The sequence below is a fragment of the Eufriesea mexicana genome, unplaced genomic scaffold (assembly GCF_001483705.2).
Source record: "Eufriesea mexicana isolate 0111107269 unplaced genomic scaffold, ASM148370v2 scaffold1312, whole genome shotgun sequence".
In the NCBI taxonomy this organism is placed as follows: Eukaryota; Metazoa; Arthropoda; class Insecta; order Hymenoptera; family Apidae; genus Eufriesea; species Eufriesea mexicana.
Genome location: NW_016909446.1, coordinates 742,883 through 760,000, shown reverse-complemented (window position 1 = coordinate 760,000; position 17,118 = coordinate 742,883). Strand labels below are relative to the sequence as shown.

General features: G+C 42.6%; 4 protein-coding genes across 6 annotated transcripts in view; all 4 read left to right on the top strand.

Moving 5' to 3' along the window:
- The first annotated feature begins 2,180 nt into the window (after positions 1–2,180).
- On the top strand, positions 2,181–7,471 carry GC (gamma-glutamyl carboxylase). Its single transcript, XM_017900653.1, has 10 exons — positions 2,181–2,266; positions 2,991–3,245; positions 3,453–3,774; positions 4,153–4,335; positions 4,444–4,607; positions 4,755–5,140; positions 5,231–5,431; positions 5,585–5,823; positions 6,131–6,445; positions 6,614–7,471. The coding sequence occupies exons 2-10, from the start codon at positions 3,014–3,016 to the stop codon at positions 6,771–6,773; spliced, it is 2,202 nt and encodes a 733-aa protein (XP_017756142.1). The 5' UTR covers positions 2,181–2,266; positions 2,991–3,013; the 3' UTR covers positions 6,774–7,471.
- Positions 7,472–7,593: 122 nt separating this feature from the next.
- On the top strand, positions 7,594–13,708 carry LOC108547925 (organic cation transporter protein). 3 transcript variants are annotated; one of them, XM_017900644.1, is made up of 8 exons: positions 7,594–8,244; positions 9,206–9,387; positions 9,565–9,804; positions 10,764–11,022; positions 11,248–11,416; positions 11,658–11,980; positions 12,105–12,388; positions 13,189–13,708. In XM_017900644.1, the coding sequence occupies exons 2-8, from the start codon at positions 9,214–9,216 to the stop codon at positions 13,447–13,449; spliced, it is 1,710 nt and encodes a 569-aa protein (XP_017756133.1). In that variant the 5' UTR covers positions 7,594–8,244; positions 9,206–9,213; the 3' UTR covers positions 13,450–13,708. The 3 variants fall into 3 exon arrangements, with proteins under 3 accessions (XP_017756133.1, XP_017756134.1, XP_017756132.1); XM_017900645.1 differs by lacking the exon at positions 7,594–8,244 and adding an exon at positions 8,281–8,387; XM_017900643.1 differs by lacking the exon at positions 7,594–8,244 and adding an exon at positions 8,701–9,026.
- Positions 13,709–13,978: 270 nt separating this feature from the next.
- Positions 13,979–14,830, top strand: Obp12 (odorant binding protein 12). The gene is made up of 5 exons (XM_017900601.1): positions 13,979–14,115; positions 14,185–14,284; positions 14,388–14,503; positions 14,572–14,689; positions 14,754–14,830. The coding sequence occupies exons 1-5, from the start codon at positions 14,077–14,079 to the stop codon at positions 14,828–14,830; spliced, it is 450 nt and encodes a 149-aa protein (XP_017756090.1). The 5' UTR covers positions 13,979–14,076.
- Positions 14,831–15,373: 543 nt separating this feature from the next.
- The window catches only part of LOC108547891 (leucine-rich repeat transmembrane protein FLRT1), a 2,259-nt gene continuing 514 nt past the window's right edge, over positions 15,374–17,118 (top strand). Inside the window, exons 1-2 of the mRNA XM_017900600.1 lie at positions 15,374–15,634; positions 15,766–17,092. Of these exons, the coding sequence (XP_017756089.1) occupies positions 15,374–15,634; positions 15,766–17,092 (1,588 nt within the window). The remainder of the gene's footprint in view (positions 15,635–15,765; positions 17,093–17,118) is intronic.

Below are 17,118 nucleotides of genomic sequence, written 5' to 3'. Positions count from 1 at the left end.
AAATATCGCGCGGGGGTTGATGGGGTTCTCGTGTGTGCCCGTGAGCAAATAACGGCGTTAATTTCCTTGCTCACGTGCCCCGTCGCGTTCCACTTTCCAACGACGTAATGGAGAAGAACGACGCCATTTTTCGCGGCTCACATTCCACTTTCTTCTGGATTGCAATTAAAATTGAAATTGAGTTTAAATTTGTTAAGGAGAGGATACGAGACATCTGGTGGAACAATCTGACGAAAGTAGTAATTACATTTCGTTCCAATAATTATTTTCTCAGATACACAGGAAATTGAAAGTCTTCGCGAAGGTCCTCACGTTCGATATTTTTCGAATTTTCATTTAGCTCGCGTGTCCTATAGAGTTTCATTTTCCAATAATTCTCGTGCACAGTGCTGTTTTGCACGGAACAAAATTAAATCTATCAAAATTTTCCACGTAAGGAGAAAAAGATGGCAGAGAATATTAGAAAAAGAACTCCGTAAATTCTCGTGTTTGTCTTCTTCTGAATTTTTATTGAGAATTCGTGTATACTTATTGAAACGTCATACTTTCGTGTGTTTTACGGTACATACGGAACACGTAATGAAACTGTTGCTATGCTCGACTATATTTATCCGAACGACGTAAACCCCGTGGATAGGAGCGAGACGGAGGTCCATTACGAGATGGCAGTTTTAGAGGCTTGAACCTTGAAGAGGCAGCACTAATCAAAAGTGGTCCACGGAGACAGATTGAGGGGCGTGCTGAAATAAATCAGCCCTTTGTTTTACGGCTTTAAAACGGCCGTTGGGGATTTCGAACGCGAAGTTACGTCCATTCATTAGAAACACCCCAGCTGCGAGGCCGAAAAGACTTGGTTGGCTCATTCAAAAACTCCGCGTAATCGTTGTTCTCTAATACGAATCATACCGTTACTCCCTCCCCTCGCGTCTGCACCCGCAGCTCGTCCGACCTTATGCAAAACTATTTTGCAAACCAATAACGTTCCATTCCGATTAGCAATGATAATTCCCGGAGTAAGCGAGTTAAACTCGGGGGTCGACGAATCGAAAGAGGCAAACGTGTTAACGATTCCTCCAAGGGAAAGGGTTAAGCGATGCATCGTGCTGGAAACGATCGGAATTAATGTTTCAGAGGCTCGTAACGGTGTCCCGTGAGACTTTCTCGATGAAAAGCGAGGATTCTCTGTATAACGACCTGTCTTGCCAGAACCTAATTCCCCTGCACCCCTCTCGCTCCGATCTCGATGACTAAGATAGGTTATTACCGAGATCGATCGTGGAAAATGGAATACCTCGATGTTCGAAGCTCCAGTTGGAAAATAGAGATAAATATTTTTCCAAATGTCACCTGCTATCTAATTATCGTCACAGCTTACACGTATCGCGATAGGGAATGTTAAAAATGGCAGTGGCGAGATAGAGAAAACACTATTGCTATTGTGCAGTCTGTTCTATTGTCAGTCATGCGTTAAAGACGTTCATAAATTCCTCAGACATTGTTATATAATTATACAGTGTACTGGCAATGGCGGAGATAAGTGGTCGTCGATAATTTATTTTTAAACAGAATCGCGCAATGTGCAACCGGTTAACCAACGTTTCGATTGTTGTTGCAAGACATTCCTAACTTTCTAAAGAACCTCGCGTTTTCAGAATCATCGGTTTCTAATACGCTATAGCGACGTTCCTCGGTCGTATCGGTCGAAGAAAACCCGATCGCTCGTTCTGGTATTAATTTCAACTTCGACAACCTCTTTAATTTCTTCCTGAGCCTGTCCCTAGACTCGAAACGTACGATTCTGAATTTCAATTTTCCTTTTTGGCAAAAATGCAAATAACACGGTAATAAATAATCGATACGTGTACAGCGACGAATCGAATGGCACAAAATGAAAAATCGAACCGGCCATCGGAGTTCCACGTAAACATCTACTTCGCAAGAGAATTCTCGAATAAATTTCGCTTCTCAGCGATTACGGGGGAAATTGAAATGGATGACGATACATTTTTTGAATATCGGCCGATAGTGTGCATCGATGAACCTGAGTGCAGTGCACAAGAATGCCCGATAATATATTATTATTGCGCGGGCGCGGGTCAATAATCGAGCACGTTGCCTGGCGACGGTGCTCCTGCTCTCTCTCAGCCTCCGGAATTTCTTCTTCTGCGACTAGTCCTGCAGCTGCGACGCGCAGAAGTCCAGCAACCTTCGATACATCGGCATCGGACCGGTTTCATCTATCCTGGCTTGAACACGCCGCTCCCTGGTGAGTCCAATCCGACAATTTCCAAAGAAATTCCTCGATTCGTCACGTAAATCGCGTCACTTTCCCATATATTCGCATTCGTTCGACCTCTGCTCACCTATCAACTCGTTTCGCCCTCGAACTTGCTCAAATTCGAGGTAAAAATCCCGCTATCTTCGTCGGGTGTCGATGATAACCGAAGAGTTAGGTGAGGAACGTGGAGTGTCAGAAGCTTTAGTAATCGTGTCGAGTCTATTAATAAAGAAACGAAGATTTTTCATTGTCACGAACTCGTTTCATCTTTGAATTTGGTGAAATTACAAGTGATAGACCCATCATCTACCTAGGGTGTTGATTACGAAGATTTTTCATTGTCACGAACTCGTTTCATCTTTGAATTTGGTGAAATTACAAGTGATAGGCCCATCATCTACCTAGGGTGTTGATGACAGAAGCTTCGGTATATGCGTAAATTCTATCAACAAAGAATCGAGGATTTTTCGTTAAATTTAATTATTCATAGTGTATAAAGACTCTGTTCCTACGTAGGACGTGTGCAATTTTAATTGGTTTAATCCCAACTCCTAAAGTGTACACATAAGATCACTAAATGTAAATTCCCAGTCCCTTCTCTTGTCCTACAAATGATTACCATGTAGACACAAATTGTGGAATATCGGAGTAAGTAGAAAGGATTTAGTCCGTGTATCTGAATCGTGCACTTTGGTATTATGCTTGCTTGCAGCTTAATGGTTCAGTTGACCAGTTATGTGGAGGAAAAGTAGACGTCTAGCGAACTCCCAACCCTGTGAAACAGAGACCAAAAGTGAATGCGATAAACGCGATAAACAGAGATTCCCGGGGCTACGTTCGATCGAGAATAACTTGGAGAGAGTATGCGGCTTTGAGTTGAAGGATCTTTCGTCTTTTTCAAGATTCACCGAGCTTTTGTACCGACCCACTGATCCAGCCAGCTTAGGCGTTATTAGGGCACTTTTCGGTGAGCAATTACCATATAAAAATAAAACACAATTAGATATTAATTTCGTCATTATATGTACAATTTTTACGATATTATAAGAATTACACGTTTAATTTGACATTTAATAATATTGCAAAATTTTTGTAGAAAAGTAATTATCATAGGGAGAGGTGTTAATTTATGGATTTTAAAGATTGTAATAGAATTTTTGTGATTTCCATGTAGGATTATGTATGGTTCTGGATATCGTGGAGGAACGAGGGTTAGGAGACATCGACATAAAATGGGGAGATCCCATGGATTGCCATTTTCCGCTAATTCACGGCATGAAGGCTCCGCCGCTGCCATGGATGATACTAATTTACGCGATTATGTGGATGGGTGCTTTTGGAATTATGCTCGGCACGCGGTTCAAAATAGCCTGCGCCTGTTTCGTAATTCCATACTGGTACATCTTCCTGCTGGATAAGAGCTACTGGAACAATCACACGTATCTCTATGGAATCGTTGGCGCTCTCTTCTGGGGTACGGAGGCTAACAAGTACTTGTGAGTTTGAAAGAAAATTTGAATGGGAGAAATCAGGATCACCAAATATTTCTAAAACGGAGATTTCTTAGCTTAAAAAATTAACAAAAGTCCTTTTTAATTTAAAAAAAAAAGAGTAGAATTGTATTGTTTAAAATATCTAATTTTGCAGTTATCGAAGTCTGGAAAATTCCACGTTTTATTATTAACTTAACGCTGAATGCGTAGACCTGTGAAGTGTATTTGAATATATTGTGCACGAATTGTAACAATAACGAAGTGCACGTTAATATTATCAGAAAGCAGCTACATATTTTCAATAATTATAAAAATATTTAACAATAGAGTACGATATAAAACTTCAAGCAGGTTAGAGATTAATAATTCGTCTTTTTGCAGTGCATTGGATGCTATGAAATTGAAGGAAACAGAGCGTAGAGTGCCTCTATGGAATTATTTCATTCTAAAGTTCCAATTCTTCGCTCTGTATTTCATAGCTGGATTGAAAAAGTCTGGGACGGAATGGTTGTCAGGTTACGCGATGACGAATTTATCGAGGCACTGGGTCTTCAGTCCGTTCAAGTAGGTGATAATTGAAAACCGATTTAGCCCGGCTTCGAAAATAAGTATATTGTACTCTTATCGAAAGTATAGAATTTTTACAGTAGATTAAACGTTGCACAATTACAGATTATTCTTGACCACCGAGCAGACTGATTTTTTCATAGTTCACTGGTTTGCATTTATCTTTGACCTCACGGTTGGATTTTGGATGCTGTTCGGTAAAACACGTATCCCTGCGATGGTCGTTTGCACGGCTTATCACTTAATGAACTCCAGATTATTCAGTATTGGTAAGCACTCCATTACCATTACCATTTTTCACGGTAACTTCGATCGGAAACTGGAAGTTTCGAAAGTACCATTAACTTCGGTATTCGTGAAATAAGTGGAAATAAAATCTCACAAATTTTATTACCATTAATTCTCAATCCTTTCAGGGATGTTCCCATACGTGTGCCTCGTGACCATGCCACTGTTCTGTGACCCAGACTGGCCACGAAGACTCAGAACCTTCGTGAAAAATAACTACGTTCCTTCGTTTTTCACGAAAAATCGGGATTTCAAAAGCCACGATAAAGCTGCCATAGATCGAGCAAACGAATCGTGGGACGAAAGAAATAATCGAACGAGCAAGGAGTCGTCGATCGCTGATGCAGATCGAGAAGGTACAAATCCGACAGACCCTACGATCACTCGTAAACGTGCGAGGGAAATCTGCAGTAAATCGGCTAAAGTGACGAAGAAGCAAAAGTTCGTAGTTTCTCTGTTACTATTCCATGTATTCTTGCAGTTTTTCTTACCATACTCTCATTTTATCACGAAGGTACACTAACAATAACTTCCTGATTACACCGAAATCCGTGGATATAGACATTTCGATGATCATCGACTCGTTTTCTTTTATCGTTGTCAGGGTTACAACAATTGGGTACCAGGAATGTATGGGTACTCGTGGGACATGATGGTCCACGTTTGGGACACGGTACTCGTTGTAATTAAAGTCCACGACAATGTGAGTAACGAGGATCGTTATTTGGATCCTAAAGCATGGGTGCAAAGCAATCGATGGGAAAAACACGGCGATATGGTCGTGCAATACGTCTCCTGTATAAGAGTAGGTGTTATCTTTATCGAAGCAGTCGTATCATCGATCGATGCGATCTTCGAAAATAATTATCGATAAATAAAAGTAGACTTAAATCGTTGAAAACACGATTGAGAATTCTCGTGTCGTTTAACGTGTTAGAGAATAATTCGACATTTGCAGGATAATTTAATTAAACAAGAGAATCAGCTATTGGAGAACGGTCACCAACGCGCGAAGAAGACAAAATGGCCACCACTGTCGTCCAACTTGAGCATCTATATCGACGTGTGGTGCTCGCTCAATGGAAGATTCCAACAGAGAATGTTTAATCCAAATGTTGACATGCTAACTGTAGATTGGCACCCGTTTAAGCCCATTTCGTTCTTAATGCCACTTCTGTCGCAATATAATTCTTACCGGTACCAGTTGGCTTCCTTTACACGCGAAATTCATTTAGGATGATTTAACCCTTGAAAGCCGTCCGCCATAAATGTTACTAAAAGCTAACTCGTTCCTCTGCGTTTATAGCAAAGAACTTAGGATAGTATTGACATTACCGATAGTGTCAATAAATAGCCATAAAATTGACACCGAGGAACTACCAGTAGTTTATTAATCAAATTTTACCTAGTATTCGAAGGGATTAGTATTCAAGGGTTAATTCCATCGAATAGGTTAAGAGTATATTTTCTAATCGTGGAATTTCAAGTTCTGCTTTTTATCCAGATACAAACTGGAAGAAATTCAGCAACACGTTTACGCGTGGTCCAACGACACCGACGTCCTCTTCGTCGCCGACTTTCCAGGCATGCACCTGGACAATTACATCGCCAAAAATTTAACCAACGTCACTCTGTCGGTACTGGAAGGCGAGGTAACCTACAGCGACGAAAAACAACCATACGACGTCGTGATCGCGAAAGGTTCCTCGATTCCGATACAGACAGGTCAATTTCATAAAGTGACGACGATCAGCGCCTATCCAGCCTGCTACATGTACACTTGCACCAAGGGAAACGAGCAGCAATCGGAAACTGATGGGTATTTAAAAATTTGAGGCAATTTCGTATTCGCAAGTCAAGTAGATTTCATGCATTCACGGCAAAAATAATAGCAAATATTTTCTTGAAGCGAATTTAAAAATTGCACGGTGTATAACGATTATCGAGTATATGTGAATGAAAAATTTACACACTGGTCTCTTTGCAGAATAATGGAACCGGAAGAACCGACAGAGCCTTCCACCATCTTGAAGGAAATTAATTACAAGATCGACGCGTGGATAAGAGCGTTGCATCACATGGCAAACGCATTTTTCTATTTGGTATATGACGTTCCCATGGTGAGAAGGGTGCAGATCAGTAAATAACGCGATTGATTACAACCCTGATAATCGGAAATGATGCTCACTCGTCTCGATCGAGTGGTTTAACTCGAAAAAATAGGCGGGAAGGAACAAAAATTAATTTTCTTACCTATCCAAGTAAAATTGTGATACGATCTCGGTAAACGAGCGTCACCTAAAATAAGCAGGATAAAACAAGCACGTAAATTCGACCTCGATTTCGCCCTCGAGGCTGTCCGAGAAGAATCTTCACGGACACGACGAGTATTTCAGATGCAAAGAAGGCGAAACGTAATCGCGAAATGAGTAAGGTGAATCGCTGGCGTTGCGAGAGCTGCGATGAAGATAACACCGTAAAATCTCACGGCCGCGACGTGCTCGACGTTCGAGCGTCTATTATTAATCCCTAATAAAAAGATAGTGGACAAAGTCGAAGACACTGTAATCGTAACTATGTCAACTCGTCTACGCTCCTCTCGCCGAACCGATTCATCTCAGCGTCTAATAATACGCTCGAATCGCTCCTTTCCTGTCAGCCCAATCGCAATCGGTAAACCGCGGCGCGAAATTAATCTCAAGGACGTCGAACTTGCGATTAAACACGTGCGACCATGCGGCCGCTGATAAACCACGAAGATGGATGGTCAACAGCCTCCCTCGATCCAACGTCGCGAGTCACTGTAAAAATCGACGGGAACCCAGAGGAACGAGGGTTTCGTCGATTTGCGACCAGAATAAAGAATAAAAAGACATCCCTCTGTTCGTTAATCGAAAACGGCGTAGCCCTTTGATAATTAGAATTTAGTATAGAATGGAGAATTATACTTGGAGAAGGAAGGTGAGACTTTGGTTGCAGAATCGAGAGGAAAGAATCGACGAGGAGGAACGGTCTGTCGGCAGAACTATTTATTTCGCAATCGATCTCTCTGGCACTCGAAGCATTTCACGGCCACTGCACTGGAGTCTTCGCAGAGCTGATCTTCGACGAGATAACAGACACCCAACGTCACCAGCGACGACTCTTTCGTGTGTTTACGGCTTAACACGCGGGCAATTAACACCTCTCTCCCCTCCTCGTGCCCTCGTAACGCCTCGCGAATCGTACGCCTACGTTAATCGCGCGAATTTGATAGCTCGTTTATCGTGGTAATAAGCTTTCTCGTCTGATAAATCGTAAGTAAATGCATCCGTTCTATCTGGTAATTGTACCAGTGGCGTAACCACCTCGCCGCGTCGCCTAGGCGCTCACGAGGACCGCAATTCCGAGCCGCGTGGCACTCGCCGCCATTGCGCAACCACGAACGTGCTGCCACCTGCTCTCTTCGCTATTTTCGTCCGAGCATCGTCCGACGTATTCGTCGTACCGACAATTTTCTAATTCCTCCACGACTTAACCTTACCTACGACTGCTTCGATGACTGCTTCATTCCAGTCGCGCGTTCAAAGCCGTACGCGTATGCAGATACGAATGCGCGAAACACCGTCTGCGACATCGGTAATTAAGAATTAATTTATTCCGTTTCATAAACGTCGCCGATAACTCTAACGAGCTATAAACAAGTTTTCAATCGGACTGGCGCGAGTGCGGAAACCTGTCCGACTGGAATGAAGCTGCGATAGAAAAATGGAACTTTCGAGGTAAAAATCGGAACGAACGAGTTAAGGGGGAAGTATGGGAAATTTTGAACGGTGTTATACGAGGTCGGACGGTGAATGGAAGAATGGTAGCGAATCGAAAGAGGAAGTAAGGGCTTATGGGACGTAACAATGCATCGTTTAGAAAACGAGGACACTGACTCAAGTGAGTCAGCTGGGGTTATCATTATCGTACGATGGCCATCTGAATCGGTACGCGTAACGTCGCATATGACCATACCTGATTGCAAACTTGCTTATCTAGATACGTGGTGGAGGAAACAGCACTGTCGATCGTCAGTCGCTCGCACACGATCGCACGGAGACCTTCGGATCGAAGAAACGTCGAAAAACTTGCTGGAAGCGCGTTCCCGTTCGTGAATTAATCGCGAAATCGGCGAGAGCGGATCGACATAGAAAAATTGTGATTTAAAATTACGAAATCGAGTTGGAATCGTGTGCGAAATTACTACCGGGGTAATTGCAACGTGATGACGAGGAAATATTACCGATAAGACGTTTCTACAAATTTTGCGAATATTCGCGGTACTTAGATAGAGTGATGAGAGGAAATATACGTTTATAAATGAAACATTGATCGATTTTACGACGTAATTTTACGGTGAAGAAATTTAACAACCGGTTAGCAAATTCTTCTTTCTTTTCGGTTTTCCTCGTAGCATTTATAAAGCAATATTGCAAACAGTCGAGACTACGCTTTCACGAACGTTATGTACCGAATATATCACGTTGATTAAAACGAAATTATTGAATCTTTATTTCGCAAAACTGAGAAATTATTTACCTTGTCTCGTTTACAGAGGAAAACATGTCCACTGATCAAGATAACGAGACAGTAAAAGCGAAAGCCACGGATCCTCTTCTGGAGGCGTTGGACAGACTCGGTTGTGGGTCCAACTTTTTATGGATAATATTCATTTTTACTCTCACACCGACGATATTCAATGGAATGCACTCCATGTCCTATATTTTTATAGCAGAAGTAAGATTAACTTATCTACCGGCGAATATTTGTACACGAGGAATAAATTCATTTCCGCGAGTGAACGACACTTAGTAATTTTACTAACTTCGATATCACCTTATTCTTTCCTCCAATGAAGAATTCGTCGACAAATTTCGTACGACGTTACGGTGAAATAAAAATCGTTTCTTATAGGTTCCTACTCATTGGTGTGCGATACCGAACTTGACAGCCGCTAATTGGACTGACGAAGAAATAAGGAACATCTCTTCGCCGAATCCATGCCAGATGTACAATTACGATTACGGACATTTTGCCACCATTGGATTCGAAGAAGCCCTGGAATACAAGCTTCTGCAGCCTTTGCCCGAGTCGATCTCCTGCGAAACGAGGAGTTTCGCCAACGACATCGATGGCACTTCGCTCGTGCAAGATGTGAGTGTCACGTTCCACTGATTAGGTCACGTATACGTAACACAATTACCCGACGTTGCTTCGTGCTCTATTTTCCCCAAACTACCCTTATTCTTGTCAGAAAACTCGCTTCCGTTCCGTTCGATACCAGCAGCGACATCTGTTGTCTGCACCGTATAGCCAATTCCTGATTTCCAATCACAGGTTAATCGGTATTCGCATCGGAGACTCTATATTCAGACCTTCGTGGAATTAGATTTCTGAAAGTCAATTTATGTTTAGAAACCGTATTTTTAAAAACTCGTATTATTTTATGATATAATCGTTCTTAAAAAGTACGGTATATTTATAATGTCAACATCTTCGACTCGGGAATTTTTCGATTCGAATGTCAAACAAATCCAAGATAATTTTCCAGTTTCTTCTAGTTTCCAATGAGAAGCTACTCGAAATCGAAGGTTTTATTTTAAAAGAAAAAGAATTATAAAAATTCGTGGATTCATTCGTGTTGGAAACTAGATAACAAATTATAGATTACTAATATCTCCAATCGGGCGTCAGTTTAGTGCGAAAGATTAATATTGTATTGCAATAATAATATAATCGTAATAAATAATATTATTATTATCATATCTATATATATTTTAAGTAAGACTGAACAAAGAAGGTGTTTGGTTAAACAGTGGAATATACATGTATAAAAAGACAATGCAAAAGAATTCTAGAAGACTCTCCTCTCTTTTCTCGGCCTCTCGCTACCTCTCTTCAGACGATTGTTCCTCGCTTCCCCTAATTGCCCTCAAAAACTACCCTCACCCCTTTGGTCTCCAAAAATACCGCAGATCCATCGGTGAACTGTTCGTAGACGAATGTTTTCGTCTTGTTTTTCACTAATTTCGTCTCGCTTTCCGTTCCATGGCCCTTTTTCGCTTATGACGAGTGCATTATTCTGCTACAATTTTAATTAAAAACGATTACAGTGGGACCTGGTTTGCGACAGAACCGCGGATCGTTCGAGCACCCACATGGCCCTGTCCCTTGGGAAACTTCTGGGTAGCGCCTTCTTCGGCGTTTTCGCGGACAAGTATGGCCGGAAGATTTGCTACGTTATCGGTATCGTAATGCTGATCATCTCTGGTCCAGCAGGCGCATTCGTGCCCTGGTACTGGGGTTTTATAGTCTCCAGATTAATTAACGGCGCGAGCCACGCAGCTATTCAGTATTCCTCTTTTACGACACGTAAGTTGCACTCTGAGATATATAGCGTTTTAATTACGAAGCACGCGTTAATTCGATACCATCGGAGATCGTTGAAGGTGCACGATTCTTCGTTAATTTTACGCTTCTCGAAATTTCAGCGGTTTTCACGATTTATTTCCACAATTCTGACACCTGGTAGCTCTGGGATATCTTTTTAAGACCGATTTATTGAGCAGATAATATTGTATATTTTTCATCCTCCAGTTACAGAAGTGGCGAGTGAAAAGCACAGACAATGGATGGGAATTGCGTATAACATAGGCTACGCCACAGGAATAGTTATTATACCGGGTGTAGCTTATTTGCTGCACGAGTGGAGGCACATTCAATTAGCCATATCGTTACCAGCTTTGCTGTTGCTGATACACATGTGGTAAGTACGTTGTTGCATAATCCCGAAGATTTTCGAACGATCAAAATGGATTAGAGAATCGTGCAGCTTATCATCTTGGAAACTCGCTAAGATAACGGGATTGAGAAGTTACTGCTTGCACCTTCCTGATTTCTAGAAGCTATTGACAGAAATGGAAGGTTCTTAGTCGAAATAGGGAAGTCGGAGAATTAGACAAATGTGAGAAATTGATCTTTATTTATTTAACGTTTATTTTTCACAGGTTCATGCCAGAATCTCCGCGATGGCTGATCGCCCACAATCGTCGACAGGAGGCGAAGAACTTGATCGATAAGGCGTCGAAAAGAAGCTCCAGTGCAACGATGACCACGTCGCTGATGTCGAGCATACAGAGGCAAGAACTGAAAGATTCGGATGACTTAATGCTCACGCCGAAAACCATCGATGTAAAGGACTCCAGCGAAGAGAGGTTGAATAACAGTGTCAAAGGATTTCGAGTGCTGATCAGCAACAGCGAATTGCGAAAGAGGATACTAATTACGAATTTTACCTGGATGACGGCCTCGTTATCTTATTACGCGTTAGGTAACCAAACGATGCAAATTTATTCGCGCGAATGCTCAAGAAACTGTCTCGTTTCAATTATACTTTGTAATTCTGCTTTCGCTTCCATTCGACACGTTTAATTAACGATAAATTGTCGTCGCAGCGTTGAACCTCAGTAACTTCTCGACAAATCGCTACATTTACGTCCTTGTGATGGGTCTGACCGAGATTCCCGCGTACCTGATACCAACCCCGATTTTGATGGTCATGGGACGACGACAGGGTAGCGGAGCCTTGTACATCATCGCAGCGTTGTGTCTACTTTGTATCCTCGCGATACCAACAACAGAAAGCGACGCGATTATGATCATATCCTTGATCGGGAGGTTCAGCGCCTCAGCTGCTTATGGCATCGTTATTCTTTACAGCTCGGAGCTCTTCCCTACGGTAAACACGTGTCTAAGCATTACTGCTTCTATTTCGAGTCATGTCAAAAAGTTTAACGCCAATTCTGAAGATTCTAATAATTATAAGAGAGGTCCTGCAAGTTTGCCTATGACGTTGTCATTCTACACAGTTCAGAAATTTGTTGAGGCATATACGTATATAAAATACGATTATTTCCACTTCAAACTATAGTCAGAGGGTTAAGCTTTGTTCGGACTAATTGCGAAAATTACAGTAGATCGTGATCAGCTCCTCGATTAAGGGGATCTACACGCCGGACGTCTATGCCATACATCGCACAGCTCGGAGCTTTCACCTCGATAAATATGACCAACTTGCTGCATCAAACTATACTTAAAGCATTAGACTTCGTTAACATTAATCACGAAGATTACGATATTATGTCACCCGAGATATTCGTCAGCTCTGGCCAGGAACTATTACAAGAGGCTCAGCTGTTAGCTGCCTCTGACACCGTTTCCTGGCGAACGTATACACGAACACCATTCTTCCTACTTCGAACATTACTCGAAACTTCAAATTCCGAAAATTATAAAAATCGGCAAATAATTCCTTCCTGTCGCGAGATATTCATAAACACCATACTTCTATCCTGTAATTACATCCAATAGCAAATTTCAAATAGGTCGACGCTAGCCATTAATGTCACCCACATTATATCTTTCTAATTTCCTTAATTTTCTTCGAGAATTGATTTGTAGCGTCAAAATTCAATTACAAGAGTATATCCAACTCTCCTACCACCGTCTCTTAATCGACTAAGTTTCTTTTTCGAACAGGTCTGCAGGAACTCCGCGGTTGGTACGAATTCCGCGATGTCCCACATCGGAAGCGTGGCCGCTCCTTACGTGGCTGATTTATTAGGGGCCCTGGTGTGGTGGGGCCCGACCACTCTTTGCGGCAGCTTGGCGCTAGTCGCGGGCCTGTTGTGCGCGGTTTTGCCAGAAACTCGCGGCAGGCCGCTGGCTAACACCGTCGAAGAGGAAGTGACGGAAGAACGAGACAACGTGTCGCTCTACAACTGCTGCAAATGTCGATGAAACGATAGCGACAACGTGTTCTCGCGTGTACCACCGATGTATCCTACACTGCTTCCGTACGAGTATTCGTTGACACGGGTACACACGAGTGCGCCTTTTGTTTTCTGTATACTCAATCGTTTAAATTGCCATCAGCTCCGAGGTGACTCGAGCGTGATGTTATTTTTCAAAGCTAGTAGATTTAATTCCGAGCGAGGAGAGAAATAAATTCGTACTGAGTTATAGTACACCGATCCTTTGGCTTTCTTTCGTTTCTCTGTACCCCCTCGGCGAAGATCCGATTGATCTGTGAATATTGTAACCATGTATATTAATCGATAGAACCTAACGAGTTTCGTTAACTATCTCGTAATTATCCCGATGTTTATTGCCGGTTATGTAACATCGCTGGTCATTGTAATGGTACGTAGCCGTGTGCATACAGCGTTGATATACAAACATGTTATTTCCTAATCCAAACGTAATATTTCCGCTGATTCGAATCTGAAACGTCCGCTGTCAATTTCCTGCGCTTCACGCTGTCAAAGTAAATCGCAAAGTGACCGAAGGCGGTGATATAAAAGTAAGGCGAAGAAACGTGCCAAGAATTAGTTTCGATCCGGAGAAGATTCGACGGAAATTTCGAACATGAAGAACTCGTACCTCGCCTGGTTTGTCCTGTGCTACGTAAGAATATATATAAATCTTGCTCGTGAACGATGTACGTGTCATTTCAAAATGAATTTTCCACCTCAGGGACTTTTCAGTGGAAATTTCATCGCGTCGCGTGCTAGTAGCAAGGCTGACTATGCAGAAGTTACAGAAGTGTGCAGGGAGCGCATGAACATATCTTTTGGTGAGCAAATCGTTACGTAATAACCGATCTTTTATCTACATCATCAATAACGAAGTCTGAATTCGTTATTTCGTTAATAATAAAATTGTCGAAACTATTGCAGATGATTTGGATGAAATTGAAAATACGTCAGAGGGGTTAACGAAACTGATAAACAACGACGGAGAGTTCAAGAACTATGCTTGCTACGTAGCTTGCATTCTACAAGAAAGTGGCTGGGTAAGAGAAAGCACGTATGCAAATGCGACGAAGAGATTAACACGTATTTCCGTTCGTTTTCGCATCAGATGTTAGGGAACGTTATCGACGTCGACACAATGAAGGTCGATTTAGAAAACTGGGAAATCGAAGACACGGAAATCAAAGCGAGTTACGATGAAACATTGGAAACGTGTATAATCCCGGGTAAGCGTGTTTATTTCCCACAGATGTGTTCACGTCTAATTGATAAAAATAATGGACGTTTCAGTTGCCGAGGCGGACGACGAGTGCGACGTGGCTCTATCCTTCTATGTGTGCTCCCTAAAAATTATCCACGATTTGTGAATCCAATTATACTTGATTTGCATTTATCCAGTGATAAATATTATCGATAATAATTATCTCGATTGTTATTATTATTATTATGAGTAAAAAATAAGGTTTGGAAATTTTTGGAATTAGTAAATTCTATATGATCGAAAATGAATTTCATTATTAATTAAACCCTTCTCCCTAATAACAATACAAACACGATTCGAATACCCCGTTTAAATAGGCTCAATAGCATGCGAGATAAAGCTAATCAGAAACCTAGATACGATCCCTATGCGTTCTAGAACAATTAGATTATGTTCCCGGATTTGTCATATGCTCACGACTGTTGTTCCTTCGCGCACTTCCTACAAAACGCGTACATGTCGAGCCAGAAATTTAGAATCGCGTCCTACTCGGTCTCGAGATTCCACATACTGCTAAGGTACCGAATAAATATTCTAATAATAAATTCGAATCGACGAAGAATCGTTCATCTTTAACGTTAACAATCGCAGTTTTATTCAACAACGACTTCTGACGTTCATTCTGGTTATCGGATTCGTTGCATTCCTGATGTGGTCGTCCCATGTATTTTTGGTGACTCTGAATTCCAAGATTGCGGAGCCCGACGACGACGTCGGAAATGTGACCAACGAATTTGACACATTGAAGAAATCGTCCGGGGTTGGACGAACGTTGGACAGCAGGATCGGTGGAAGAATGTCGCCGAGCTACTGCAAGATTGGCAGCTGCGACGCGATAACCTGCTCGTCTATCCCAAACGGAGCTAATTCTGGAGCACTGGTGTCGAGCTTCATCGAGAACGACTTCAAGGTATTGGAAATGCAACAAACAAAATCAACTTTTAGCTTCGTGTCTTCGATTTGCAATCGTCTAAGCGACAGGTTCTCCTACATGCTTGTATTATATATCGTGTACAATACATTATACTACGTCTCGCGTAGGCTAACTGCAAGGACGAGAGTTCCGTGAAGTTGTCATTCGACAACTGCAAATTCCCCGAGGACACGCTTCGAAGGAACTGGCTGAGCACCAACTTGTCGATCGAAAGGTTAGCTTTCAGCCACTGCTCCCTCAGCGAAATAGAAGATGACGCGTTTTCCTCGCCCATTTACCAAGCGACGAAGAACCTCATCCTGGTCAACAACAAACTCGTCTCTTTGCGCAGAGCGATGTTTCGTCACCTTGAAGCGTTGGAAGAGTTGAGTATCCAAGAGAACATCGTGAAGTCGGCCGAACTGAATCTGCTCGAAGACGTGGCGGGTTCTTTGACCATCCTGGATCTGAACCACGTTATCCAGGATCGAGAGGTACTTCGGAACGTAACTGGCGGAAACACCTTGTCGAAACTTCGAATACTGTGTCTATCGGGAAACAGCATATCTATGATCGATGCTAGCTTGTTTGTCGGGGTACCGATGGTGATATCGGTCTACCTGCACGACTCGAATATCGCGACAGTGTCGCAGAATGCTCTAGACCCGATGGCTTCATCCATACAGCAAATGACGCTGTATAAGAACCGCATCGCTTCTCTACCAGAGGGTCTGCTAGACTCCGTGATGAGATCTAATCAGCCCTTCCGATTGCACATACACGACAATCCTTGGTACTGCGACTGCAGCTTGAAATGGTTTCAGGAGCTCATCCTGTCTTCGAATATAGTGGCAACTATTCCTACCTGTGAATCGCCTCAAACGAACGCTGGAAAACTCTTCACGACCGCGGAGTTCTGCCCCCAGTCAACCTCCACGGAACTTTCCACCTCGATCAAAACTACCAACGACGATTGGACATCAACCAGCCAGACCTTGCCTAGTACCACCACCAAAAACTTCTGTAACCTGACTATACTGCAAACCGCGAATTCGCGTAAATTATTATCAACCGAAATGCTGCAGGTCCCATCGAGGTTTCCCAATTTCTACGTTTCCAAGACCTTCGACAGTAGCATTCTGGTGAACCTGCCGAGCCTGAAGGACGGAGTCACGCTGCTCTGGTTCGACAACAAAGACGTCGACAGTTCGCTCCGCTGTGCGCGAAACGTGAAGCACTCTTATCTGGTAAAGAATATCGATCCGCAGACAACGTACACGATCTGTTTGGTCGACGATAACGGGTACACGGTGTCCCCGTTGAACTGTTTGGCCGTGGCTACCAAACCCACTTACAAGTTCAGAACCTGGCTGACGAACGCTGACAAAAGCTTGGTCCTGCCGTTACTGATTTCGTTGCTGGTCCTGTTGTTCCTCGTCGGCGGTGTGCTCTCGTTCCTGCTTATAAGGAGACACCCATCG

What these genes read in the sequence shown, in the direction of transcription:
- GC (XM_017900653.1), top strand. Translation starts at nt 3,014, where the DNA reads ATGTGGAGGAAAAGTAGACGTCTAGCGAACTCCCAACCCTGTGAAACA. An exon ending in ACGGAGGCTAACAAGTACTT is followed by an intron (nt 3,775 to 4,152) that starts GTGAGTTTGAAA and finishes GTCTTTTTGCAG; the next exon opens with TGCATTGGATGCTATGAAAT. An exon ending in CAGCAATCGGAAACTGATGG is followed by an intron (nt 6,446 to 6,613) that starts GTATTTAAAAAT and finishes GTCTCTTTGCAG; the next exon opens with AATAATGGAACCGGAAGAAC.
- LOC108547925 (XM_017900644.1), top strand. Translation starts at nt 9,214, where the DNA reads ATGTCCACTGATCAAGATAACGAGACAGTAAAAGCGAAAGCCACGGAT. An exon ending in CCTATATTTTTATAGCAGAA is followed by an intron (nt 9,388 to 9,564) that starts GTAAGATTAACT and finishes CGTTTCTTATAG; the next exon opens with GTTCCTACTCATTGGTGTGC. An exon ending in GCACTTCGCTCGTGCAAGAT is followed by an intron (nt 9,805 to 10,763) that starts GTGAGTGTCACG and finishes AAACGATTACAG; the next exon opens with TGGGACCTGGTTTGCGACAG.
- Obp12 (XM_017900601.1), top strand. Translation starts at nt 14,077, where the DNA reads ATGAAGAACTCGTACCTCGCCTGGTTTGTCCTGTGCTAC. An exon ending in GCGCATGAACATATCTTTTG is followed by an intron (nt 14,285 to 14,387) that starts GTGAGCAAATCG and finishes AAACTATTGCAG; the next exon opens with ATGATTTGGATGAAATTGAA. An exon ending in GGAAACGTGTATAATCCCGG is followed by an intron (nt 14,690 to 14,753) that starts GTAAGCGTGTTT and finishes TGGACGTTTCAG; the next exon opens with TTGCCGAGGCGGACGACGAG.